Below are 24,740 nucleotides of genomic sequence, written 5' to 3'. Positions count from 1 at the left end.
ATGCAGAGGGGCATTTTTGCATACAACTAAATAAGTATTTCTGTCGTGACCTAAATACTTATTACAACTTTTTGACCCAACTACCTCTAAAACAGGACTGTTCAGTAATTATTTTGGAGGGGTGCCTTGAAAAAATTTGGAGACTCTAAGGGTGCCGCAAACTGCAAAAGTTTGGGAACCACTGATCTATACCATGTCAAAACACATTACTACATTCATATTTGTACCAAAAACATATATAAATAAAACTAATTAGTGAAATTTTTTTTATTTCATTATTTTTTCACAAGAAAATCAACTTACACAAGTTAGGCATTAATGGTAAACATAAGTTTAACATTTCTTCCACATTTTTACATGATTTCAAATACTAAGGTTTTTTATTTTTAACACACCCCAAGGAGGTATGAGATAAAACAGCATATTTTCCTGTTTTACCCACCGCGCTAAATAACAATTGAATAGATTTTAATGCGGCTGCATCTCGCACACCCTATACTTTCAATAGACCTTCTACTAAAGCGCGAGAGGACAGTTTCATGAAAAGAACAGCAGCATTAAAAATGGAATTGAATTGCGGGTAAAGTTAACCCGCTCAAAAATGCTAAAAAACTGCGTTAAAATGACTTAACGCGGTCAAAAAAAACCCTCACTGACAATTGAATACCCCCCTATGAATTCTAAACTTTGCAGCTCTTGTCTATATATGATTAGCATTTTTAATTACACTTTTCATGTGCTAGAGGACTAATGATATTCCTATATTGCATGCACAATAGATTCAGAAGTTTTATCTATGACTGATTAGTATGCTTGATTTAAATGCTTAATATTTTGTATGGATTGCCAATTGTGTGTTCAATATATGACTCAATTAACCCACGACATTCCAGGGCTGTTGAAATTCTTTACTCATTATTAATTACATAAGAGCAGGCTGAACCAAATTGCTACACATTTTGTATCATATGCTAAAAGGTTCCTCTTCCTATTTTATTCAAAGTGCGATAGATTAAAGAAAAATGTGATCATAAGCTACATATAGTTATCCTTTTAAACTGAATTCAGTCAGAAAACTTGATTAATATATGGCAATCAATTTCCACTATTATTTATTGTGGATGTTAGTCTGAGAAATGCTTATCGTGCTGTGCTTAAATCTACATGCCGACAAATGTTCATAGAGAAATAAAGTACTTAGTGTTTCCCTTGTCACCAGCTTGATTTATACTGCAAAGAGGCAGGTTGAGAGCAGGTTAGGAGATTTATATTCTCGCTGGTATCTCAAATACAGATATTAAATCAGTTGACATCTAAAACCCTCTATGTTAACGATCACTCTGCTCTTAGGTACACACAAGAGCGTTTTCATCCAATAATCAGGCAAACCAGCCGACATACGACCGGTCGGAAGTCGGGTTAGTGTATATAGTGACACAATGGTCAAAAGTCGTTTCAAAGTGTCGGTTGTTGGCTCATTTGGTTGGTCGTGCTGTTTAATATTTTTCCATCAATCACCTAATGATCATGTAGTGTGTATAAGTGTCCGATCCATCCACGAGCAACTGCTGATAGTTCTTTGAGTTGCGACTACTTTGGGGGCATATGTATATTAATTTCTGATGCCTGTACCAGACTCATGTGGTGCGGTGTCCAAACATCACTCAATTGGTAATTAGATGCTCCTACCGGTAAAGCAACAGCAGGTGTCTATTGCATTAATGCGTACAGCATATGTCTGCCAGTTTAATTATAAACCTTTGTCAGTGTAGTGTTATAAAAAAACAACGATTTATGTATATGTATATTGCTGATGTCTGCCTCCATAACTACAACTATTTGTCACTTTACTGTACACTGAATACACATTCATAAAAATACAAAAAATGTGCGGTTTCGAACGAACCTACACTATACACGTGCTAGTGAATATTTGAAGAAAATGTGTTACCTTCGCTTTTTAATGAGTCTTGGGATGGTTGCTATTGAACATGCTCTGCCCTTTATTTAAATTTATTAGGGATATAATTAGATGAACCTCATAAGTCGTTTCAGTGTGTACAAAATTCAAATCTGGCTGTGAAAAGTCGCTGCCTGGACAGTCGGTCTTTCGTTAATCGTCTAAAATATGACTAGTGTGTACGCATTAATCATCCGAGCGATTGGACCTTCGGTCGAAGGTAAAGTTGTTGTTGATAAAACGTTGGTTGGAAAATTCTCCAGTGTGTATCTAACCTAAACTGATATAACTCACTAACCTTTATCTATTCAGTTCTTACTCTTATGGTTAGCTACACCATTCCCTTATCTAGTATTGCAGACAATATTTGCAAATTAATCTTTATTGATGTCTAACACGCTACAGTTCCAAAACCATTAACTCCTAACATCCTCTACGTTATTAATCAGCCTGCTTGTTTGCAACTTCTGCAATCTACTCTCTTTGACTAATTATTTGTCAATTCTAAGTTAGTTTGTATTTAATTGATTGATGAACTGAGGTGTGCATCCGCTGTAAGAGAACTTTTCCTGTTTTATTCTGTTATGATGAAACTGTGGCGGGCAGCACCCACCTCAGCAGACAAAAAGCCTGGCCTTTAATAAATGCTGTAACTCCTGTAATAAATGGAACCACTTCACAAACTACTGCAGATCCAAACACACAATGGCAACTAGCATGCCCCGTGAAACACTGAGGCAAAGGCAGACACACAGAGTCAATAACGTGGAGTCCATAGAAACTGCCAATGTGATATATTGTGAGAGTGTAGATCTGGTCACTGAAAAGGGACAAATCTTTACTAGCCTTTGTGTCAAACACAACGGAAACACACTGAAAATAAAAATTGACACTACATAAAACTCTCCTGCACAGAACAAACCCACAAGCACTAATTAACCAGACAGATTCACTAAACTTTGTGATGTATGAAGGTCAAATCATTAAAACTAATGGCATGGCCATACTAAAGTTCACTTGTGCGCCATTACAGTTTCACATTACTACTAGGACTTCCTGATAGTGTTAAACTGGGCTTGATACACCTGGGAGCCGAAGTCTATATGGTACAGCCAGAAACTCCAGAGCTCAAGGAGTTCAAAGACCTGTTCGACTGATACATTGGTAAACTCTCTGTCATTTACCACATGAGAATGTATGAGTCAATTGCCCAACAGTCTGTAGACCCTGATGCATCCCCGCTGCCATTAAGGACAAAGTATTTGCTGAACTAGACTGCATTATAAGGCTCGGTATAATTACCTCAAAAGAGGAAGCAACATAGTGGGTCTCAGCCATGGTAGCTGCAGTGAAAAAAGAGGGGTCAGTCAGACTATGCATAGACTCCTAAACAAAGCTCTGCTGAGGCTTCAGCTCCCATTGAGAACAGTCCAACAAGCTATTGCTGACATGCCGCGGGCAAAAATCTTTACCACCCTGAATGCTAGATGCATATTTTGGCAGGTACCTCTGGAAAAAGACTAGTCTAGCCTAACCACATTCAAAACACCTTCTGGACGATATTGCTTTTAGCGTATGCCTTATGGCCTGAGCATTGGCAGTGAAGTTTACAAATGATGCATAGAACAGCTGTTTGTAGGACACTCATGTGAAATCATTGTTGATGACATCCTTATCTGGGGTTGCAACATACAAGATGATGAGAGCCTCCGTCAGGTGTTGGAAAGGATCTGTGCCATAAACTTAAAGTTGAACTCAGACAAATGCAAGTTTGGAAGATCCATATGTGGTTCACTTGCTCACTGACAATTGGGTCAAGCCAGACCCTGAAAACACGTGGCTATTCAGCAAATGCCGTTCCCTGAGGATAAACTTAGTCTTCAGCAATTCCTAGAAATGACAAACTACCTGTCGAAATTTCTTCCCAACTACAGTGAGACAACTGCACCATAAAGACAGTTTCTACACCAAGATGCAGATTGGTTATGGCAGGAGTCACAGCAGGCTGCAGTTGCAAAATTCAAACACTGTTAAAAAGCCCTCTAGTACTCCATACTTTAATATGCATTTACCGGTGGTGACTGGGTGCTGTTTGGCTCTAAAATAATAAGCTCATAGTTTTCTCCTCCAGAGCACTGACTAAGACTGAATTACAATATGCACAGGTTGAAAAATAACTTTTGGTGTTGGTATTTGCCAGTCACAAGTTCCATGACTTTATATATGGGCATCCTGTCACTGTTGAGGCAGGCCATCAGCCATTCATCACCATACTGAGGAAGTTTTTGCATAATGCTTCTGTCCGCATACAAAAAATGATACTCAAGTTACAGAGATACCATCTAGATGTCATATACAAGCGTGTCAAAGAATTATTTGTGGCTGATGCCCTCTCCTAAATCCTAGGGAGATCTCACAAGATTTGTGTCCCTTCTTTGCCATGAGATATGAGTTTACTCTGTCTAACTGTGTCATCCTGAGAGGTCAATGATTCATAAAACTGTACACCCTGCAGGAGTTTTATGTCTTGAAGTCACCAAGCGCAGGTCCAGAGAGTCACTATATTGGTTAACCATGTTTAATGACTTTGAAAGAGAAGTCTCCAAATGTGGTCCATGCAATGCTCTCAAAGCACATCAACCAAAGGAACCTCTGCAACTACACAAGATTCCTGACTTGCCCTGGTCTGTCACTGCTGCAGATGTTTTTGAATGGAGAGGAAAGAAACATCTAGTTTTGGTGGACTCTTAGGGTGGTTCGAGATTGATTACCTACCCAATCTCACCACTGCTACTATTATTGCCAAACTCAAGAGGCACTTTACTAGACATGGCGTCCCACAACAACTCATTACGGACAATGCCATGCAATTCATGAGTAGAGAGTTCAAAGAGTTTGCAAATACCTTTGATTTTCAACTACTAGCAGACCATGTGACCCTCAATCCAATGGACTCAGCCAAACACCTGCTTGAAAAATGCACATGTGATAACACCAATAACTTAGCAACATTGCTTAAACTAAGAAATACACTACGGCATGGTTTACCATCACCTGCCTAGTGCTTATTGTCGCGCTGTACCAAGACTCTCATCCCTGTTACAAAGCACCAACTGCAAACAAGTACAAACACAAGTACAAATGGTATTTACCTCAAAGCGGCTGTCCAACAAAAGAAGTTATGACCAAGCAGCACATCGTCTTACACATCTTATTACAGGTCAAGCTGTCCAAATGCAAACTCCTTGTGGATATGAGAGACCTGCCAGCTTCCTCCGAGAGTCTGCTCATTCCAGCAATTACATGGTACAAGCTGCGGGTGCCTCCTATTAGCAGAACCATTGCTACCTGCTGATTGTGCCTGAGGAAATTCTTGAAGCAACCAATATAACTATGGTTGCCCCAGAACTCATTTGAACTTCACAGGAGTCAAGATCTTATGGGTTTATGACCATACCTTCAGACTCAAGACTATCACTTGATCTGCCAGAATGCTCAGGTGGATTTTTGGGAAATCATCAAGCATTGAGGCTTCTTATCATCAAGAGGTCTGGCCGGGTGACCAAGCCTAACCCGAAATTCCAGGACTATGTAACTATGGTAATTCTTCCATGGCCCTTGCTCCCATTAGCTTGCTGTCCCATCCTACCCCACTGCCACTTTAGGCCTATCCCACCATCTGTATTTTGAAGGGTAAGATGTAAATATATGACTTGGCAGAGCCTGGCAGGAAGTGAGGTCATTGGCCATGCATGCTGGGAAGTTCCTGTTCTCTGTTCTGCATTCTAGTTATGTATGTCATGCTGAGTATTTTGCTTCACTCCTGAAAGTTGTCACTATTATTTTTCTACACCCACATATAGACTGATACTTCAGCATTCATTAGAATATATATTCCTAGGATGGTCTGCCACATATAAGTGGCTGTACAAACAAATGTATCAATATTTCAAGTAGGAAAAGTAAAGCAGTAATTGATCTTTCTGAATAACAAGCCAGAATATTTGCAGTACATATCAGAAAACTACACATATGCCTTTTATTGTTGTATCATTTATAATAGTAGATAAATACACTTTTTGTAGACTATGTACTTTTAAACAGCTGCAATTATTATTTTAATATTTCATATTTAAAATGTAAACAATTACAAAAACACTTATTCATTACCAATAAATTAACCCAACTGCATTATCAATATATTGCAATGGCACAGATATATTTGTTTGAGGGAAGCACAGCTATATTGCCTTGTTATATAACATTTTTTTTAAAATGCAGTGTACTTTGCTATCAATGCTGGGTTTCCTAAGGCTGGCTTTCCACACTGCAGCCAAAGTCTTCTCAGCTCTCCATTTCAGCTCATATACTCTGTTCATATTGCAAATTAAATTCAAATCTTGCCAAAAACAATGAGCCAATGTTTTGCAACTTGGTTATGAATACAAGTTAGGACAAATTTAATAGCTCATTGTTAGTTTAAGGACTGTCACTACTTGATAGTTAAATGTTTTCAAACCACATGGAGTAAGACACTTCATATTCGCATCTTGCTTACCTGGCCTCTCGGTTAGGGAACTAAAGTACCTATAAGCACCGTAATTAGTTGGAACCATATATTACATGTTTCTCCCTACAGCTCCAATCCCATTGTAGACTCAATCATTGTTCTTGATTTGTTTAGTTAGCACAGGTAATTTATGATGCCACTATGCATGATAAGTCATGGACTTATTATGCTTAATCTCCCACATGTAAATATTGCTCTCATGATGTTATAGTCTAAAAGTTTGGGTTATGAAGATTGGGTTATTTAGCTGTATTCAACAAGCAGCTATTTTTCCTTTACACGTGCCAATATATGTATAGTAATTATTGTTTAAAGTGAACAACTCTTCCTTGAGCAATCCTGCCCTCCACATAAATGAAATATGGGTAAGTATGCTTCCAAACCTGAACCTCCCCCTTTTAACTGGATTGGATATCTGGCATCTGTCATGGCTGTTGGTGCTGGAGGACTCAATTCATCCATAGCCTTTCAATAGAGCCATGACTTGCAGTGTGCTCATTTTCTAAAAGCAAGCTCGGAAAGTAGAGTATCGTCTCTCTGATACGGGTAACTGTGATTACCAGGTGGGTGCACCTGGAAATCCCAGGGGGGGCAGGATTGAGTAAGAAATATTTGCCTAAAAGTGGATAACTTATTAAAGTTTAGCCCTCACTGCCAAAACTAATAGCCAGGATGCTATATTACTGTACTTGGATATCCTCAGATTGTTTTATGCCATTGGATGACCATATGTGCATAATACATTTGACTTGAGTAAAGTGTTCACTAATGGGTTAAAGCTCTTATAATAAAGCCCTCTGTCTCTATTCTGATAATGGAGTTGCAATGTAAAAGTGTTCCACTGAATGAAGGCACACATCATAGTTGTCCCCTGTTGTCTTCTCTATTTCTTCTGCAAATTAAGCTGGGCCAGGAATCATGTATCATTGATGGTATATACGTTTTGGCACTAGGAATACAACATATCTGTATTTGCAGAAGATATATTATTAACATTAATGAGGCCAGACTGCAATGTTTACTGATGTAAAGAAAATATTTTATAACCTTGCAAATAAACATGTCCAAAAATCTGGTAAAGACTATTTAAATTGCAAATTACACAATGCATTTGTGCTCTTATTTCAATGTAACATGTAAATTGTTGCCTTATCTGGACATTAAACTGGGCAACTCTACTTAAGCAGAGTAAACAAGCAAATAATTTATCTAACACACTCACACACACACACACACAACACACACACACACTTTATCTATTCAGAATGCTACAATCTGTTGTCTGTGTGACAATGTTTAAACATTTTCAAATCAGATCATATATTTCCTATGACAATGGTGAAAAGTAGCAAAAATGCAGAAATAAATGATCACAAGTCATACATAAGAAGAATTGGATTGCCAAAACCAACTACTTTGAAGCCAAAGTTGGTTACTACAATGCAAATTAGGGATCATTAGCCAATATGGTGTCTATTAAAGAGCTTTATGGATTGATGGATTGTGGTTTTTCATGTAGCATCATTGCATGGAAAATGGACTTGCTGTAGCATTATCTTGCACAAACTGGTATGTAACGGGTTCCTGTGGGTACACCCCTATTTTATATACTGGTTTGGTCATATAAGCACATACATGGAACAGGGGTGAAAAAGGCTGAGTACACTAAGGAGCCAATTCAATTTGGCTGCGTTATTCTTGGAATAATGTGGCCTGCACACTATTACCGTTACTAAGGTAATATTATTACCAGTACGATAATTTTAACGCAGATTTTTGCTTGCAGTCCTCTGGGAAGATAAGTGGAAGGAGAAAGGGTCTAAATTAGAATTAGGAAACTATCCAGGTAAATACAGCAAATTTGCCTAACAAAAAGTGGGTTGAGTTTTAACTAATCTGCCCTCTTGTGGGCGGAGTAAGGTCAGAATGGGAGTCGTGCTTATTTTGTCCCGATTTCATGATTATAGAGGTTGGGTGGTATGCATACAGTATACAACACAAATACTGGACAGTTTTAAAGCTGTTATTTACAGAGAGATAGTTCACTTCCCCTCTCAATTTTAAATCTGTCTGCACATTTTAAATCTTCCCCCACCAGCCCAACATGGTTTTCAAAGATGCAAAATTGCACATTCGAGAAGGATTTACTCTCAGTTATAAATGAAGCCCAAAGTGTTTTGGCACCCAAGGCAAATATAACAGCACTCCTTTCATTCCCTTCAATTCCACACATTTACACATGGTGTAATTAAAAATATTATTGGATTTTATCTTTCTGTGTCATAAATACCTTTTGGTTGTCTCTCTTGCTTTTTTAATCCCAGACCCAGTCCTAAACCAAGTGACATCACCACCAATGCAACAAGAAGTACCTGTAAGAGAAAAAATACAAGTATATATATATATATATATATAAATATATATAGTTTCAGTAACTACTCACTGATACTCTGATACAGACTGCAAATGTGCATGGACTGCATGAAAGCTTGCTCCAAATTTATCCTACTACCACTGTAGGACCACCACCTTCACTAACTTCTACTTTACCATTTCCTAAAATACTCCTCAGTTCAGTCTATTTTATGTCTTAAATTAATCTTGAGAAAGGGGGGACATCTCTATTAATTTAGCCACTTTCAAGCGTTTTCCTTATTTTCATTGAAATCCATCCAGAAATACGCTTTCCGGTACAAAGTGTGCATTGGCTGGTGAAAAGTACTGAACAATGCATCTCTGCCTTTTTGCAGGGGAGAAAAATATGACCCCTCCCCTCGAAACTCCCCCTTTCCGTCACATTTTTTCCATGGCTTCAATCTTACTACAGTACAAGCCTGCAAAACAAAATCTTGTTATATAACTAGTTACATTAACCTAGCTCACATTGAGCAAGGGATGATCCACCCATCCTCATTGCAGCAAATGTCAGAAGCATGTTTTAACAACAGCCCATTGTTTCATTTTGTTTATCCTTTAAGTATATGCACAATCATGGCATATTTGTCTTTAAGATAGACTTATGAGAATGGGCCGTTGCAGTGACTTGCATGTGTACATAAGATATACATGTTAATGGGCCGATGCAGTGACTTGCATGTGTACATGTGAAATACATGCAATATACAACTGGTAACTACACTATTGCCACTACTGTACGTAGGGTGATTCCAAAAAGTCTTTGTTTGAAAATGACAACCACCAACCCACCAAAATGTGCAATTATGTGAAAAAACATGACAGTAATTTTTATTTTGAAATCATATTATATTTGGAACTTGCACAACTCAACCAAAGTTTATAATATGACGATTATATTGCAATAATGCAGAACGGTAATTTGATTCATAATATATTAAATATTAATGTTTTCAATATTAATCAAATATTTTCATCCATATTATATCAACCAGTTTACGTTAGCCACTTTGATAATGATCTCTTGATGGCAGCAGTTTTTGTTGGTGTGCTGAACTTACTGCATTGCTCCTCCACGACCTGCAAAAGGAACTGCTTCTGCTCCTCGTTTCGTGTTATCAAAGCACTGAACTCTTGGATTACCGCCATACCTCTCTCAGCATTTATATTTACTACCTTCACTGAGTCTGCAATCTTCTGATTGTTTTGGCGTGATTCAAGGTTTTGCCATTCCACTGGGTCATACGCCAAGAATTCCTCAGACCAAGAATTTTGAACAAACTCAGCATTGATCTTGTGATGAAGTTATGTAAACTCTTTGTTGCTGGCTGAAGAACTGGTGGAATTTAGGAGGATTGTCAGAGTGTTTGATAGCAGCAGCCATAGGTTTTCTTCTTTTTTTTCCTGTTGACACTTTATCATCAAAGAAACTGAAACTAACCAGTATTTCTGAAAAATACCATTGATGGTTTTTAAATGCCTTTTTGGCTAACATTGCAACTTCTTTGTTTGGATACACAGACAGAACATGTAACAAGACAAGGTCATTCCTTGGAGCTGCAGTTAGTGATGAGCTCTGGAACCAGTATCTCACATAAATGGCAGTAATGGACAGACAAACTTCCTGAAGATGATGCAAAACTTTGACATAGTACGATATCCCGCGAGTCTTCAGTGACTCGCTGAACCCTGGCTGCTGTAGATTGTACTGGTTGCGGAACAGCCACATCTTGATGGAGTAAATGGCCCGGGCCATCCAGCAAGCCCGATGGATAGCTCCAGGAAATATGAAATGTACTCCACGTGGAGGAATGCCTCCCAAGAAAACTATGGTAAGTTACAATAGCTCACGGTAATCATCTCTTGGTTGGAATTTCTCCAAATGAGCAACTGCAAACTTAATGATGTCATCTTTCCAGGGAGCAACCACAGCTGATGTCTTTTTTAATCTTCAATTGCTGTGCTGAATGAAGCCTGATCGATTCTAGGCCAAAGGTTTCGGAAGTGGACGAAAGCTCCATGTTTGGAGATTTAGAAACATCATGGATACTGAAGACCTTTTCCAGCATTATTTCAGAGATGAGATGTCGACAAGCCAAATTTAGTAGTGGTCAATCTCAGACTCCAGCAGCACACATACTCCACCTTTCAGTCCAGTGTTAGATGATGTGGTATCAAAACATAGCCCTTGGATGTTGCCCCCAATCCCCACTCATCTATGGTTTCCACCAGTGCCTTAGCCATTGTTTTTGAGATTCCATCCTGAAGTTTTGGAACTGAGAGCAGCTTTATTACATTCTGTCCTGAAACCAGAATAGGGAGCCTGTCATCCCGTTTTCGGGGAAACACGGTAATAACAATGAATATCTCCCATATTATCACTCATTGACATGACTGCAGTACATTAGGTTATTAATGTTCACTTCTATTTGTTCCTGCAATTATACAGCATTAATATAAATATTTATAATGCATATTCTTAACATAAATTGTGTAGTGGCAAAGTCACTACGTTTAATATTGTGGAAAATTGTATAACATCAAACTTTGACCATCATCTGCAAGTTGAAAATATACACTGAATAAAAAAATATTTATGATTCAATGTCAGTATCCCAAGTGGAACCGAATGATAGGTTGGAGAAGTATGAAAAAAAAAAATTGGCCATTGGAGATGGAATCACCCTACATTATATTAAAAATTCATAGTGTGAACAATTCCTTAACAGCAGATGTTTAGAACATAAGTTTGAACTACTCACCAATGATATTTGGCTGGTATATTACATTGCAAGGGAATTAACATTAAAGTCATTAACAGCAATAGGAAAATATCCATGTGTGTTGCACAAAATGCATTGCACAATGCAGGATTTGCATTGCAGGGGCTGCACATTCATACAGAAATTATATATGTGATTACTTCTCAATTGCAAGTGATGCTGCCCTGTTTACATATAGATGCCACCAAGTCTTGAATCAAATATTACATCCACCAATATATAAACACTGGCACTTAAGATAACATGAATATTCTACTCGAAGATATTGATTACCTATGCAAATTCCAATCTCAATATTATACATAACATAATTTTCACAAAGTGAAGACATCAATTTTCTTCCTTCTTTTTCGTGGTTCAGAGAATTCACTCACATAGCAAATTTACTATAAAAAAAACTAAAATAAAAATCATGTATATAGTGTAGCAACTTTATAACTATATAATCATGGACAAAGTAGAAATTTAGAGGTGGCGTTCTAGAAATTTAGAAGTGGCAGTATGGAAATTGTAAGTGAATGAAATTTTATAGTTTTACAACGAAAGCAGCAGGAGAAGTGGCACTATGGACTGCAATCGCATACCAACCCACTTCGACCACTGGCTATAAAAATAAATGTATTGTCATTAAGCTGTGATACATATGGAACAAAAATACTACCAACAGCAGGCTTTCCAGCATTCATCATCATCATCATCACTATTTATTTATATAGCGCCACTGATTCCGCAGCGCTGTACAGAGAGCTCATTCACATCAGTCCCTGCCCCACTGGAGCTTACAGTCTAAATTCCCTAACATACATACATGCACACATAAGCATTGTGTTCACTGCTTTCAAAAATGATACACTAATGCTCCCTAAATGTATAATTAAATTGTCACTTTTGATTATGTAACTTGTAAAGTGTTGCCTTATCGAAAGGCGTTTACTGACAAACACATTTTAACCTCATTGTGTCAATCATATTTTTAAAAAAATAGTAATTTGATCCATGTTTAATACCTTTTTATAAGTAAGTTCATGGCATGTTGACCTTTAATATGAGTCATGATGAGAATGGGCAGATGCAGTGTCTGATCAAGGCTCTGAAGACAAGCATACAATTCAATACCAGCTTTAATAAACCCAAGTGTAGAAACAACAAACACAGGAGCAGGAGTGAGGAGGGTGAAGGATGTTTGTGAAACTACTATAAACAATGTAAACAGTATTTACAGTAGCACACAGTGAGCCAACATATTACACTCATTCCTCTTAGTAACCTCCTTCATACTGGACCTACTGGGCCTTATAAAGGGCATAATACTACCCAGTGTAAGAAGTTGTAAAGATAGCCCATGCTTCTGGAGAAGTTAACCCCTCCCTCACATGTGGCATAAACTTACCCTTCCCCAGGCAATAAGTATATCAGCAGTCTATCCAGAAAATGGATGTGCATGCTGCTTGGGATCTAGAGCAACCCTTATCTTTGTAGAAGAAGTAAAAGAAAATTATCACAGCGCACAACACGGAATGCTGTATTAAACTTACTAAATACACAGTAGTTCCCAATCTTTCTAACTAGGTACCAATTGACCAGCTATGGATGTTCAAAAATTTAATAAAACATGGTACAAACGATAAATACAAAATAGTAAAAATTCAAAGAACTGAATGCAATCCTCTCACTGCCAATGCAAATAATAATTCTAAAATAATATCACACCTTCTATGTGCAAGCATTTCGATACACTAAAAAACCAGAATGCAGTATAAAAATATGGTTACCTGCACTATACAGGTCTGCTGCTTATGCTCCATGGGCAAGAAGAACACACACTCTGCTTCTCCCAATCTGTACAGAGTTCAGGTAATCATATTTTTATACTGCATTATGATTGTTTAGTGCAGGGTTGTCCAACCTGCGGCTCGCGGGCCGCATGCGGCCCAGCACGCCTGTAAATGTGGCCCAGAAGGAGTTTTGGTTGTGGCAAGGGGGCAGCACTGTTAATGGAAAAAAAATATCCTGCAAAAAAATAGAAAAGAAAATACTTACCTTGCGGTCACGTCAGCTGGTACTCCGGCTCCCTCCCTTGTCTCCTCCTCCGTGCGGTGCTCGCAGTGAATGTTGGGCGTGATGTCATCACGCCCCCATCATCCATTGTGGAGCGCAGCACAGAGGAGTCACCCGCGCGAGAAGAACAATCAGCAGCACAGAATTGGAGAAAAGAAGAGAAGAGGACAGGAGAACAAGCCGATTAAAAGGTAAGTTAAGGGGGATTTTTTTTTATTATTTCAAGGGACGCTGACCAGTGAATAAAAGTCACCTGGTCCTGGAGCATCATGGACCTTATCTCCCTGCTATATACTTCTACTTGTAATACTAATGGGGCATTATATATTATTCTCTTTGGCCCATTATAAGTTGTTATCCCTTAACTAACATAGTGGTGTAATTAGCAAAACAGGTCACAATTTGGGGTCACAGTGATGTATATGTCAGGTACCGCAGGCCTGGTCAGGGCACCCTGATATACAATGCCTGGCGTAAATGCACTTTATTGATATTGCATCGAAACAATACAAAAAGTGATTATAGTATAATAACTAGAGAGGATTTTTCGAACAGAGCGATTGAAAGGTAAGTATAGGGGCATTTGAAAAAAAAGTGATCTATATATACATCACTTTTTTTCTCATATATATATATATGTTAACTATGTTTTCTATGGTTTTTTGGATGATCAGCTATCGTTATTGTTAGTGTATCTTATGTGCGGCCCAAACCAACTCGTCGTCTTCCAATGTGGTCCAGGGAAGCTAAAAGGTTGGACACCCCTGGTTTAGTGTATCAACATGCTTGCACATAGATGTATAGACATAGAGGTGTTATATTATGTTATTTGTTTGCAAACCCATGAGGGAGTAAACACAATTTAGAGACATAACAAGACATATATGACTGCAAGTGTAAATGTGATATATGTATGGTCGCTGCCCCTTTACTGAATTGTATGTAAAGTATAATAAAAATTCATAATTTAACCAATCCCTTAATAAAGTTGGTTATGTGCATTGATGGAAAAGTTTCACCCAGCAATATATTATATTGACAATTCAGAGGCAGGGATTATTATCAAGATAATTACAAGTACCTGACAAAGATTAGACACAGGGTCGGTGCTGGGTTGTCCGGTACCCAGGGCCAGTGCATGGTCTCCAGGCACCCTATCCAAAGCTTCAGTTACATTTAGAAATAGTCATGTAGTGTATTTATTAGGTGATTTCTTTTAGATCATAAACTTGGCAAGTAACTTCCATTATTTCTGGCAGCAACATAGGAAATGTGTGGTCCTGGAGGTATAGGGCCAGGGTCATTAAGGAGAGCAATGCAAAAAAAAAAAGGAATGAATTTGACCTTGGACAAAGCATGTTACAATGAAAGCAGTGCAAATTAGTTTATTATTTTGTATGTAAGGACAATACTGGCTGCTTTTTCATGTAGCACACAAGTACTTTATTTTTACTCTGAAATTTAAAGTTGATCTAGGACATGCCCTACCCCAACTATAAATCTGCCATCACATTTTAAATTGACACCCCTTCCAATGCAACATGGTTTTGCCTAGGTTCAAAGTTACTCCATTTCTTTGCTTTGCTCTCCTTAATGACTCAGGCCCATAGTGTTTCTCTATACCTGTCAGATGTAAGGTGGCACTGACTCTGTTAGATTATTATAATCAGCAGTACAACCTGTGAATAATGTTGCTGTCTTAACCGGGTTATGAGTAGAGATGGTCACTGACCCCCGTGTTTTGGTTTTGGATTCGGTTTTGGATCTGGATTACCGTCGTGTTTTGATTTTGGTTTTGCAAAATCGCCATTGCGTGTTTTAGTTTTGGTTTTGTTTGGTTTTGTTTTGCTATTTTGTTGGAAATTCAATGTTTTTGGGCCTAAAATAACCCAATTTAGTGCTTCAACTGTTTCATAGATAAGTAATCTAATTGTAGAGGTAATAAATCATCCAAAAAACAGTTTAATTCCTGGTAGGTAGGCTTTCATTTATTCTACACACAAAACAGATTGTCTTCCTCTTCATCTATGCATATTGGCAATGCAGCCATCGTCTTTGGATGTATATTACACCCTACACTTATAGTTCAATATGTAAAGAAATGGAAAAAGGCAGTTTGCTTTCTGTCTCTATAGGCCCCCCTCCACTTGTTTAAAAAACCAAAAAATTCAGCCGTTATAGACTGTACAATATTAATTGAAATGGACAAAGCCATTTTCGTTTCTGGCTCTCTAGGCCCCCCTCCACTTGTCGAAAATACAAAAAAAATTCAGCCGTTATAGACTGTACAATATTAATTGAAATGGACAAAGCCAGTTTGGTTTCTGGCTCTCTAGGCCCCCCTCCACTTGTCGAAAATACAAAAAAATTCATCCATTATAGACTGTACAAAATTAAGAGAAATGGACAAAGCCAGTTTGGGGTCACTCTGTCTATGACACCTTACTCGTAAGGATAAATTGCCCAAAAAGCAGCCTTTCAAGACGGTACGTGATATGGAAATGCTGCAAGTCCCTTTCCTCTTTGGGGGTAGATTGCACCCTACACTTACATAGAAAGTTTTAAAAAGATGTTATCATCGTCATCTTCAGCTTCATCCTCACCCTCATCAGTGTGTACGTCATCATCACAGACTATCAATTCATGGCCGCTTGAATCCGCCATTAGAGAACAGTCAGTGCTTGGATGTCTTGGATGGTGAAGGCCTTCCTCGTGGAAGATGTAGTTCATTTTTATAAACATCAGTTTCTCCACATTTTTGGGAAGTAACCTTCTACGGCGATCACTGACTAAGTTCCCTGCTGTGCTGAACACTCGTTCAGAGTACACACTGGAGGGTGGGCAGCTTAAGTATTGCAAAGCAAGTTTGTACATGGGTTTCCAAATGGCCTGCTTTTCTTCCCAGTAAGGAAAGGGACTGTCTGACATTTCCATATCAACTACCTCTTGAAAGTATTCCTCCACCATCCTTTGCATGTTTATACTAGTATTGGATGGAGTTATGGGCAAAGTGACAGATTTTTTTGAAAAATCCTTCAAACCAGCCCAGATGTTAAATTGTTCTGGTCTGCCCCCTGCGTCTTCCCTGCTTCTTTTTGGGAAATTTAATTTTTTACGAGCAGCAGCAGCTTGAGAAAGTGAAGGAGGACACGTCGTCAAGCCGAAGCCCAGTTCAACGGCCAACTTGCTGAGCAATAGCTCCTTGCAAAAGTTCACATCTCGCTCATTTACAAGTAAAGACTCAATGTAAGTTTTAAACCTTGGATCAAGCACGGTGGCCAAAACGTACTGATCCGAGTTCAAGATCTTAATAACTCGAGGATCATTGTGAAGCGAATTAAGTACTTGATCGACAAGGCCAACATACTTTGCTGAATTGATTGCTTTCAGCTCCTCCTTCATTTTCACAAGCTGCTTTTCCAATAGTCTAGTTAAAGGAATGACTTGGCTCAAACTAGCAGAGTCTGCACTCACCTCACACATCACAACTTCAAATGGTTTCAGCACCTTGCACAGCACTGAAAGGATTCCCCACTGTGCAAGAGTGAAATACATCCCCCTCCTTTCCCAATGTCATGGCTTGTGCAATATGCTTTAATGGCTTTGCGCTGTTCCTCCATCCTCTGAAGCATGTACAGGGTGGAATTCCACCTAGTTACCACCTGTTGCTTAAGTTGGTGGCAGGGCAAGTTAAACTGCTCTTGGAGCTGCTGTAATCTCCTACATGCTGTGGCTGAATGCCTGAAATGGCCTGAAATTTTACGGGCCACCGAAAGCATCTCCTGCACCTCACGGGTATTTCCTAGGAAGCTCTGCACCACCAAGTTGATGGTGTGAGCAAAACAGGGAATGTGCTGGAAATCACCCAGCTGTAATGCTCGCACTATATTGTTGGCATTATCAGAAATGACATACCCTGGGGAGACTCCAAGTGGTATAAGCCATACATCAATCACATCTCTCAGTTTGCGGAACAAATTGTCAGCTGTATGCCTGTTAGTGAAGCCAGTGATACAAAGAGTGGCCTGCCTGTGACAAATGTTACGTAGTGGTGTACATGATGCTGCTGTTCCTGCTGGTGAAGGTGAATGACCAACCCAGTGGGCTGTCACAGTCATATAGTCTTTGGTTTGGCCACTTCCACTTGTCCACATATCTGTGGTTAAGTGGACAGTGGGCAGAATGGCATTTTTCAGCACAATCTCTACATTTCTACACACTTTTTGGTATAGTTGTGGAATTGCTTTACGGGAGAAATGGTGTCGCGATGGAATTCTGTAACGCGGACACAAAACCTCAGTTAACTGTGAAAAACCAGCTGCGTTTATTGTGGAGATTGGACGCAGATCTAACACTAACATTGCAGCCATGGCGTCTGTGATTTGCTTGGCGACTGAGTGACTGCTGTCATATTTGCTTCCCCTCGCAAATGATTGTTTCACAGTTAATTGCTGAAATGTAGGACTGCTCCTTTTCTTGACCTGCCTCTGGGTGTCACGAGCCGCGGTGGCTGTGAGTACCTGTGCTTCCCGTGCGCCCTGGCGTCCCGGCCATCACCATGACAACCGGGACGTCATTTCCTCTTCCTGCCCGGCCGTCGCCAAGGCAACGGCCAGACGCCTCTACTATAGCGCTGCGTCCCGGCGGTAGGCGGGCGCATGCGCATGACAGGCAGGCTGTGGGCTGATATTACAGGCATTAGCCTGCATCTGTGTATTTCAGGGACAAACCCTGATTGGCCCTGTTCTGTATGAGTAATTAGCCTGCAGCTGCGTATCCAACTACTGATTGGTCTGTATTGGTATTTAAGGCAATGAGGTCTGCTGCCTCATTGCCGGTTATAGCGTTCTGTCCTCAGTTCTGCTGCCTGCTTGTGCTATCCATTTTAGTTCCTGCTACCTTGGATTTGACTACCCGTGTTTCGACCCCTGCTTGTTATTGGACCTGTGACCCTTCTCTTCTGACCTTGACCTTTTGCCTGGAATTTGGATTTTGCTTCTCTGCCTGTGAGTTTGACCCTTCGCTTGCCCTTGGATATTGCATCTGTGCCTGTCACCTTTTTGACCTAGGATTCTTCTTATACTACAGTCCACCAATCACTCCACTTCTGGGAACTCCTTTAAGTCAGTATACGTTACTCGACCCTCGGTCGGCCCGCAGCCCAATCTGTCCCCACCACTAGGGGTCCAGCGAACACCTGGCCTTCAGAGTAGTTTCCGAGTTTCACTGTACTGACTTGGGAGTTCCTAACATTATAACCGGCCAAGGAAGATTGGTATCATACGGCCATGGATGGAGAAGAGTCGAACCTGTCCCCAGCCCAGATTTTGGCCAACCAGATACATGCGGTTTCCCAAGTGGTGCAGACTTTATCCCAGCGTCTGGCAGTCCAAGAAGGGGTTTCCAGAGACCTGCAGCTTCAGCAAGTTCCCGCTGGTGACACACCGGAGCCTAAGATGAATATGCCTGACCGATTCTCTGGAAGCAGGCCAGCCTTCCGTAATTTCAAAGAGAGCTGCAAGTTGTACTTTCGTCTGAAACCACGTTCCTCTGGTTCCGAACAGCAGAGGGTAGGGATCATCATCTCATTACTCCAGGGCGACCCTCAGTCTTGGGCCTTCTCCTTGCCTTCCACAAGTCCAGCCTTACAGTCTGTGGATGCCTTTTTTCAAGCTCTGGGGTTATTGTACGATGACCCGGACAGGGTAGCCTCAGCTGAGGCTCATCTCCGTACGCTAAGGCAAGGACGTCGCTCAGCGAAAGAGTACTGTGCGGAATTTCGGCGATGGTCCACTGATAGCGCCTGGAACGACCCAGCATTGCGAAGCCAATTTCACTTAGGACTTACTGAGCAGATTGAGGATTCCTTAGTGCAGTATCCGATATCCGACACACTGGAGAACTTGATGCAACTTGTCATAAAAATTGATCGTTGGATCAGAGAGAGAAAGGCTGAACGGGAGTCCGCTGCTCCGATGGACCTTTTCACAGGCTCCGATAACACTTTGCCTGATTCCTCTGAACCTATGCAATTGGGCGCTTATCGCTTGGCTCCGGAGTAGCGCTCCAGAAGACGCTCACTAGGTTTGTGTATGTATTGTGGTCAACCAGGCCACTTAGTCCGTTCATGTCCCAGCAAGCTGGGACACTCCAAAGCCTAAGTGCAGGTGAAGAGGTGCGCTTGGGTCTTCAGATTACCTCTTCAGACAATTCCTTATTAGTTCCTGGGCGTCTAACTTTCCGTGAGAGATCCATGGACCTGAAAGCTTTTCTTGACAGTGGTGCGGCTGGTAATTTTCTGGATATACGTTTGGCTCAGACACTTGATATTCCACATATCAGGTTAGGATCAAGCATCACCACATGTGGTTTGGATGGTAACCCCTTGCCTGAGGGAAGGATTCTCGCCAGGACTCCAATGGTTCGGTTGTCTGTAGGAGTCCTCCATACGGAGGAGCTCTCCTTTTATCTCATCTCTTGTCCCTCTGCTCCTTTGATATTGGGGTATCCATGGCTTCGCAGTCATAACCCCCTTATTGATTGGAAAACAGGGGAGATTGTCCGTTGGAGTCCCGGGTGCTCTACGTCCTGCTTGACCTTGCCTCTTAGAATTATACAGCCTAGTCCAGAATTGTTGCCGGTACTTTATTATTATTATTATTAATTGTTATTTATAGGGCGCCACAAAGTATCCGTAGCGCCGTACAAGGACAAACAATGGCACAGTACAAGGTGAAACAGCACAGTACAAGTAACAGTAAGCACTATAACTCTGGGGGCTCAGGCACAGCATGAAAGAGAGGGAGGGAGGGGAAAAGTGAGTACAGGCAGGTAACTATGGCCCAAGAGGGTGGGCACGGATGACAGGTTGAGAGTCACTGAGGGGAGCGGAGAGAAGCGAGAGGAGACAGAGGGCAGAGGGACTGAGAGGAGGTGAGCTGAGTAGCTGGAGAGCGCAGTTAAAAGTGATGGAAACAGAAGGTAGGAGAGCCCTGCTCAAAGGAGCGAACAATCTAAAGGGAGGGGAAGACAGACAGACACATAGATGAGACGGAGAGACGGGAAGAAGGGGGAGAAGGGAAGAAGGGATGAGAAACAGAGGTAGCCGACCGGTGGGAGTTTAGGTACCCTACCAGGACTTCAGTGATGTCTTTTGCAAGAAGAAAGCTGATTCACTTCCACCACACCGGGAATACGACTGCACCATTGAATTGGTACCCAGTTCTAAGTTGCCCAAAGGGCGTTTATATTCACTATCCCTTCCTGAAACACAGGCCATGGAATCATACGTAAAAGAAAACCTGGAGAAAGGGTTCATCCGCCCTTCTAAGTTCCCGGTTGGCGCAGGTTGTTTTTTTGTTTCTAAAAAAGATGGCAGCCTGAGGCCTTGCATCGATTTCCGTGGACTAAATAGCATCACGATTAAGAACATGTATCCGTTACCCTTGATCTCTGTTCTGTTCGATCAATTAAAAACAGCTACTGTATTCTCTAAAATTGACCTCCGAGGGGCCTACAATCTTATCCGAATCAAGAAGGGGGATGAGTGGAAGACTGCCTTTAATACCCACTCGGGACATTACGAATATCTCGTAATGCCATTCGGTTTGTGCAACGCTCCGGCAGTCTTTCAGGATCTGATTAACGATGTATTACGTGAGTTCTTGGGAAAAACAGTGGTTGTTTATTTGGATGACATCTTAATTTATTCTGAATCCCTATCTCAGCATCATCAGCACGTCCGCCAGGTTTTATTGAGATTGCGTGAACATCATCTGTACGCAAAATGGGAGAAATGCGAATTCGAGGTGTCCATAGTGGCATTCCTGGGTTATATCATCTCCTCATCAGGATTCGCTATGGATCCCGCCAAGGTGCAGGCAATTCAGGATTGGGTCCTACCTACTAACTTGAAGGCGATCCAAAGATTCCTTGGCTTCGCCAATTATTACCGAAGGTTTATTGGCTCATTCTCCTCGTTAGTGGCTCCTATCACTGCCCTCACTCGAAAAGGAGCAAACCCAGCGGAGTGGTCCGCAGAAGCACTGGCGAGTTTTTCAGCTCTCAAAGCTGCATTCATTTCCGCCCCAGTCCTTAGACACCCTGACCCAGGACTTCCGTTTATTGTGGAGGTGGATGCTTCGGATGTCGGTGCTGGTGCCATTCTCTCTCAGAAAGACTCACAGAGTAAAAAGCTACATCCTTGTGCATTTTTCTCGAGAAAATTTCTGCCAGCAGAATGTAATTATGACGTCGGAAACCGTGAACTATTGGCTGTTAAGTTGGCATTGGAGGAATGGCGACATTGGTTGGAAGGGGCTGCACACACCATTACCATCTTCACAGACCTTAAAAACCTCCAATATATTCAGACTGCAAAAACTCTGAATCCCAGGCAGGCTCGCTGGGCCCTATTCTTCACCAGATTTAGGTTCATCATCACATTTCGTCCAGGTGCAAAAAATATTAAGGCTGATTCTTTGTCTCAAAGTTTTTTGGCTCAGCATCCTCAAACTCCTGACTCGCAGTCTATTATTCCTTCCACTTCAATTCATCTCGGACTCACCCAGGATCTGGGAGCCACTATCCAACACTTCCCGTTCAGACACCTCTCAACAAGTTATTTGTCCCGGTTCATCTAAGGAAACCTGTCCTCATAGAGGGTCACAACAACCGCTCTGCTGGTCATCCGGGAATTCGTATTGAAATCCTTTCTCGCTGGCTTTGGTGGCCCTCCTTATCGGATGATGTGGAGACTTACATTCATGCCTGTCCTGAGTGTGCTAGAAACAAATCTGCTAGGAACCGTCCTGCTGGTCTACTGCTACCCTTGCCTGCTCCAAGCAGACATTGGTCCCATCTTTGGATGGATTTTATTGTTGACCTTCCAGTATCTGCAGGCCATAACACCATTTGGGTAGTCGTGGACCGATTCAGTAAGATGGCACATTTTATATCCTTACCCAAACTACCGGATGCCAGGACTTTGGCTACCTTGTTCCTGACCCACATCTTTCGTCTCCATGGTCTTCCTGAAGATATCGTCTCGGACAGAGGGTCTCAGTTTATTGCACGATTCTGGAGATCTTTTTGTAAGTCCATTGGGATCACTATCAGTCTGTCCTCAGCGTATCACCCACAGTCGAATGGACAGACAGAAAGAACTAACCAGTCCTTGGAACAGTTTTTACGCATCTATGTTTCAAAATTTCACGATAACTGGTCCTCTCTCTTGCCCTGGGCGGAATTCGCATACAACAATTCCTGCCATTCCACAATACACACATCCCCGTTCTTCTGCAACCTCGGATTTCATCCGAAGTCCAACTCTTTCTCTACTGCTGTTCCCAGTGGGGATTCTGGAACACCTGCTTTTACGGCCAGGTTGAGATCCATCTGGAAAAAGGTGCACTCTGCACTGGGTCAAGCCTCTCAAAAAGACTTTCGCTGACCGCCATCGTGTGCCATGTTCTCTGAAGGTGGGAGATCGGGTTTGGTTCTCCACATGGAGCATCAAGTTGAGGCAACCTTGCAAGAAACTGGGGCCCCAATACATTGGACCATTTTCAATTGAGAAAAAGGTAAATCCAGTGGCTTTCAGGCTGAAACACCCACCGTCTTTAAAAATACCCTCGACATTCCATTGTTCGCTTCTGAAGAAAGTCGCTGCTCCCAGCAGATTCAGTCAGCCTTCCTCTAGCAGGCCTCAGCCTTTGGATGTGAATGGAGACCAGGAAAATGTCATTGAAAGAATCCTTGACTCAAGAAGGGTCCAAGGCGAAGTTCAGTTCCTGGTGCACTGGAAGGGTTATGGTCCTGAGGAGCGATGCTGGATACGGTGGAGGCGTCTCCATGCTGGGAGACTCATTAAAGAATTTTTCAGGAAATTTCCCACTAAACCTGGGTGTCGGGGTTCCTTAATCCCTCCTCAAGGGGGGGTACTGTCAGGAGCCGCGGCGGTACTCACAGCCGCTGCGGCTCGCTTCCCGTGCGCCCTGGCATCCCGGCCGTCACCATGACGACCGGGACGTTATTTCCTCTTCCTGCCCGGCCGTCGCCAAGGCAACGGCCGGACGCCTCTACTATAGCGCTGCGTCCCGGCGGTAGGCGGGCGCATGCGCATGACAGGCAGGCTGTGGGCTGATATTACAGGCATTAGCCTGCATCTGTGTATTTCAGGGACAAACCCTGATTGGCCCTGTTCTGTATGAGTAATTATCCTGCAGCTGTGTATCCAACTACTGATTGGTCTGTATTGGTATTTAAGGCAATGAGGTCTGCTGCCTCATTGCCGGTTATAGTGTTCTGTCCTCAGTTCTGCTTGTGCTATCCATTTTGGTTCCTGCTACCTTGGATTTGACTACCCGTGTTTCGACCCCTGCTTGTTATTGGACCTGTGACCCTTCTCTTCTGACCTTGACCTTTTGCCTGGAATTTGCATTTTGCTTCTCTGCCTGTGAGTTTGACCCTTCGCTTGCCCTTGGATATTGCATCTGTGCCTGTCACCTTTTTGACCTAGGATTCTTCTTATACTACAGTCCACCAATCACTCCACTTCTGGGAACTCCTTTAAGTCAGTATACGTTACTCGACCCTCGGTCGGCCCGCAGCCCAATCTGTCCCCACCACTAGGGGCTCCAGCGAACACCTGGCCTTCAGAGTAGTTTCCGAGTTTCACTGTACTGACTTGGGAGTTCCTAACACTGGGATGACGAGTCACCCCCAGCAGCAGCAACAGCAGCAGCAGTGGGACTAACGCTTTCTTCAGAGGAATCAATAATAGTGCAGGAGTCATCCAGCCTTAAGTGGGATGCCGGGCTAACTCCGAGCGCTACTGAGTATATTGATGAGGATGGTGTGGTGGGTGTATTTTGTAGCCGTCGGGATGTCGGTGAGCGGTGGGTCTTAGCTAATGATGGAGTGCTTGTAATTTTTTGGGAAGAACTTTCAGCTT

At 41.6% G+C, this 24,740-nt stretch overlaps 1 protein-coding gene across 1 annotated transcript in view; it reads right to left on the bottom strand.

Moving 5' to 3' along the window:
* The window catches only part of ENPP3 (ectonucleotide pyrophosphatase/phosphodiesterase 3), a 170,062-nt gene that overhangs the window by 134,019 nt on the left and 11,303 nt on the right, over nt 1–24,740 (bottom strand). Inside the window, exon 2 of the mRNA XM_075203086.1 lies at nt 8,821–8,902. Within this exon, the coding sequence (XP_075059187.1) occupies nt 8,821–8,902 (82 nt within the window). The remainder of the gene's footprint in view (nt 1–8,820; nt 8,903–24,740) is intronic.

Source organism: Mixophyes fleayi, chromosome 3, assembly GCF_038048845.1.
Source record: "Mixophyes fleayi isolate aMixFle1 chromosome 3, aMixFle1.hap1, whole genome shotgun sequence".
Lineage (NCBI taxonomy): Eukaryota > Metazoa > Chordata > Amphibia > Anura > Limnodynastidae > Mixophyes > Mixophyes fleayi.
This window is presented reverse-complemented; position numbering and strand designations above follow the sequence as displayed.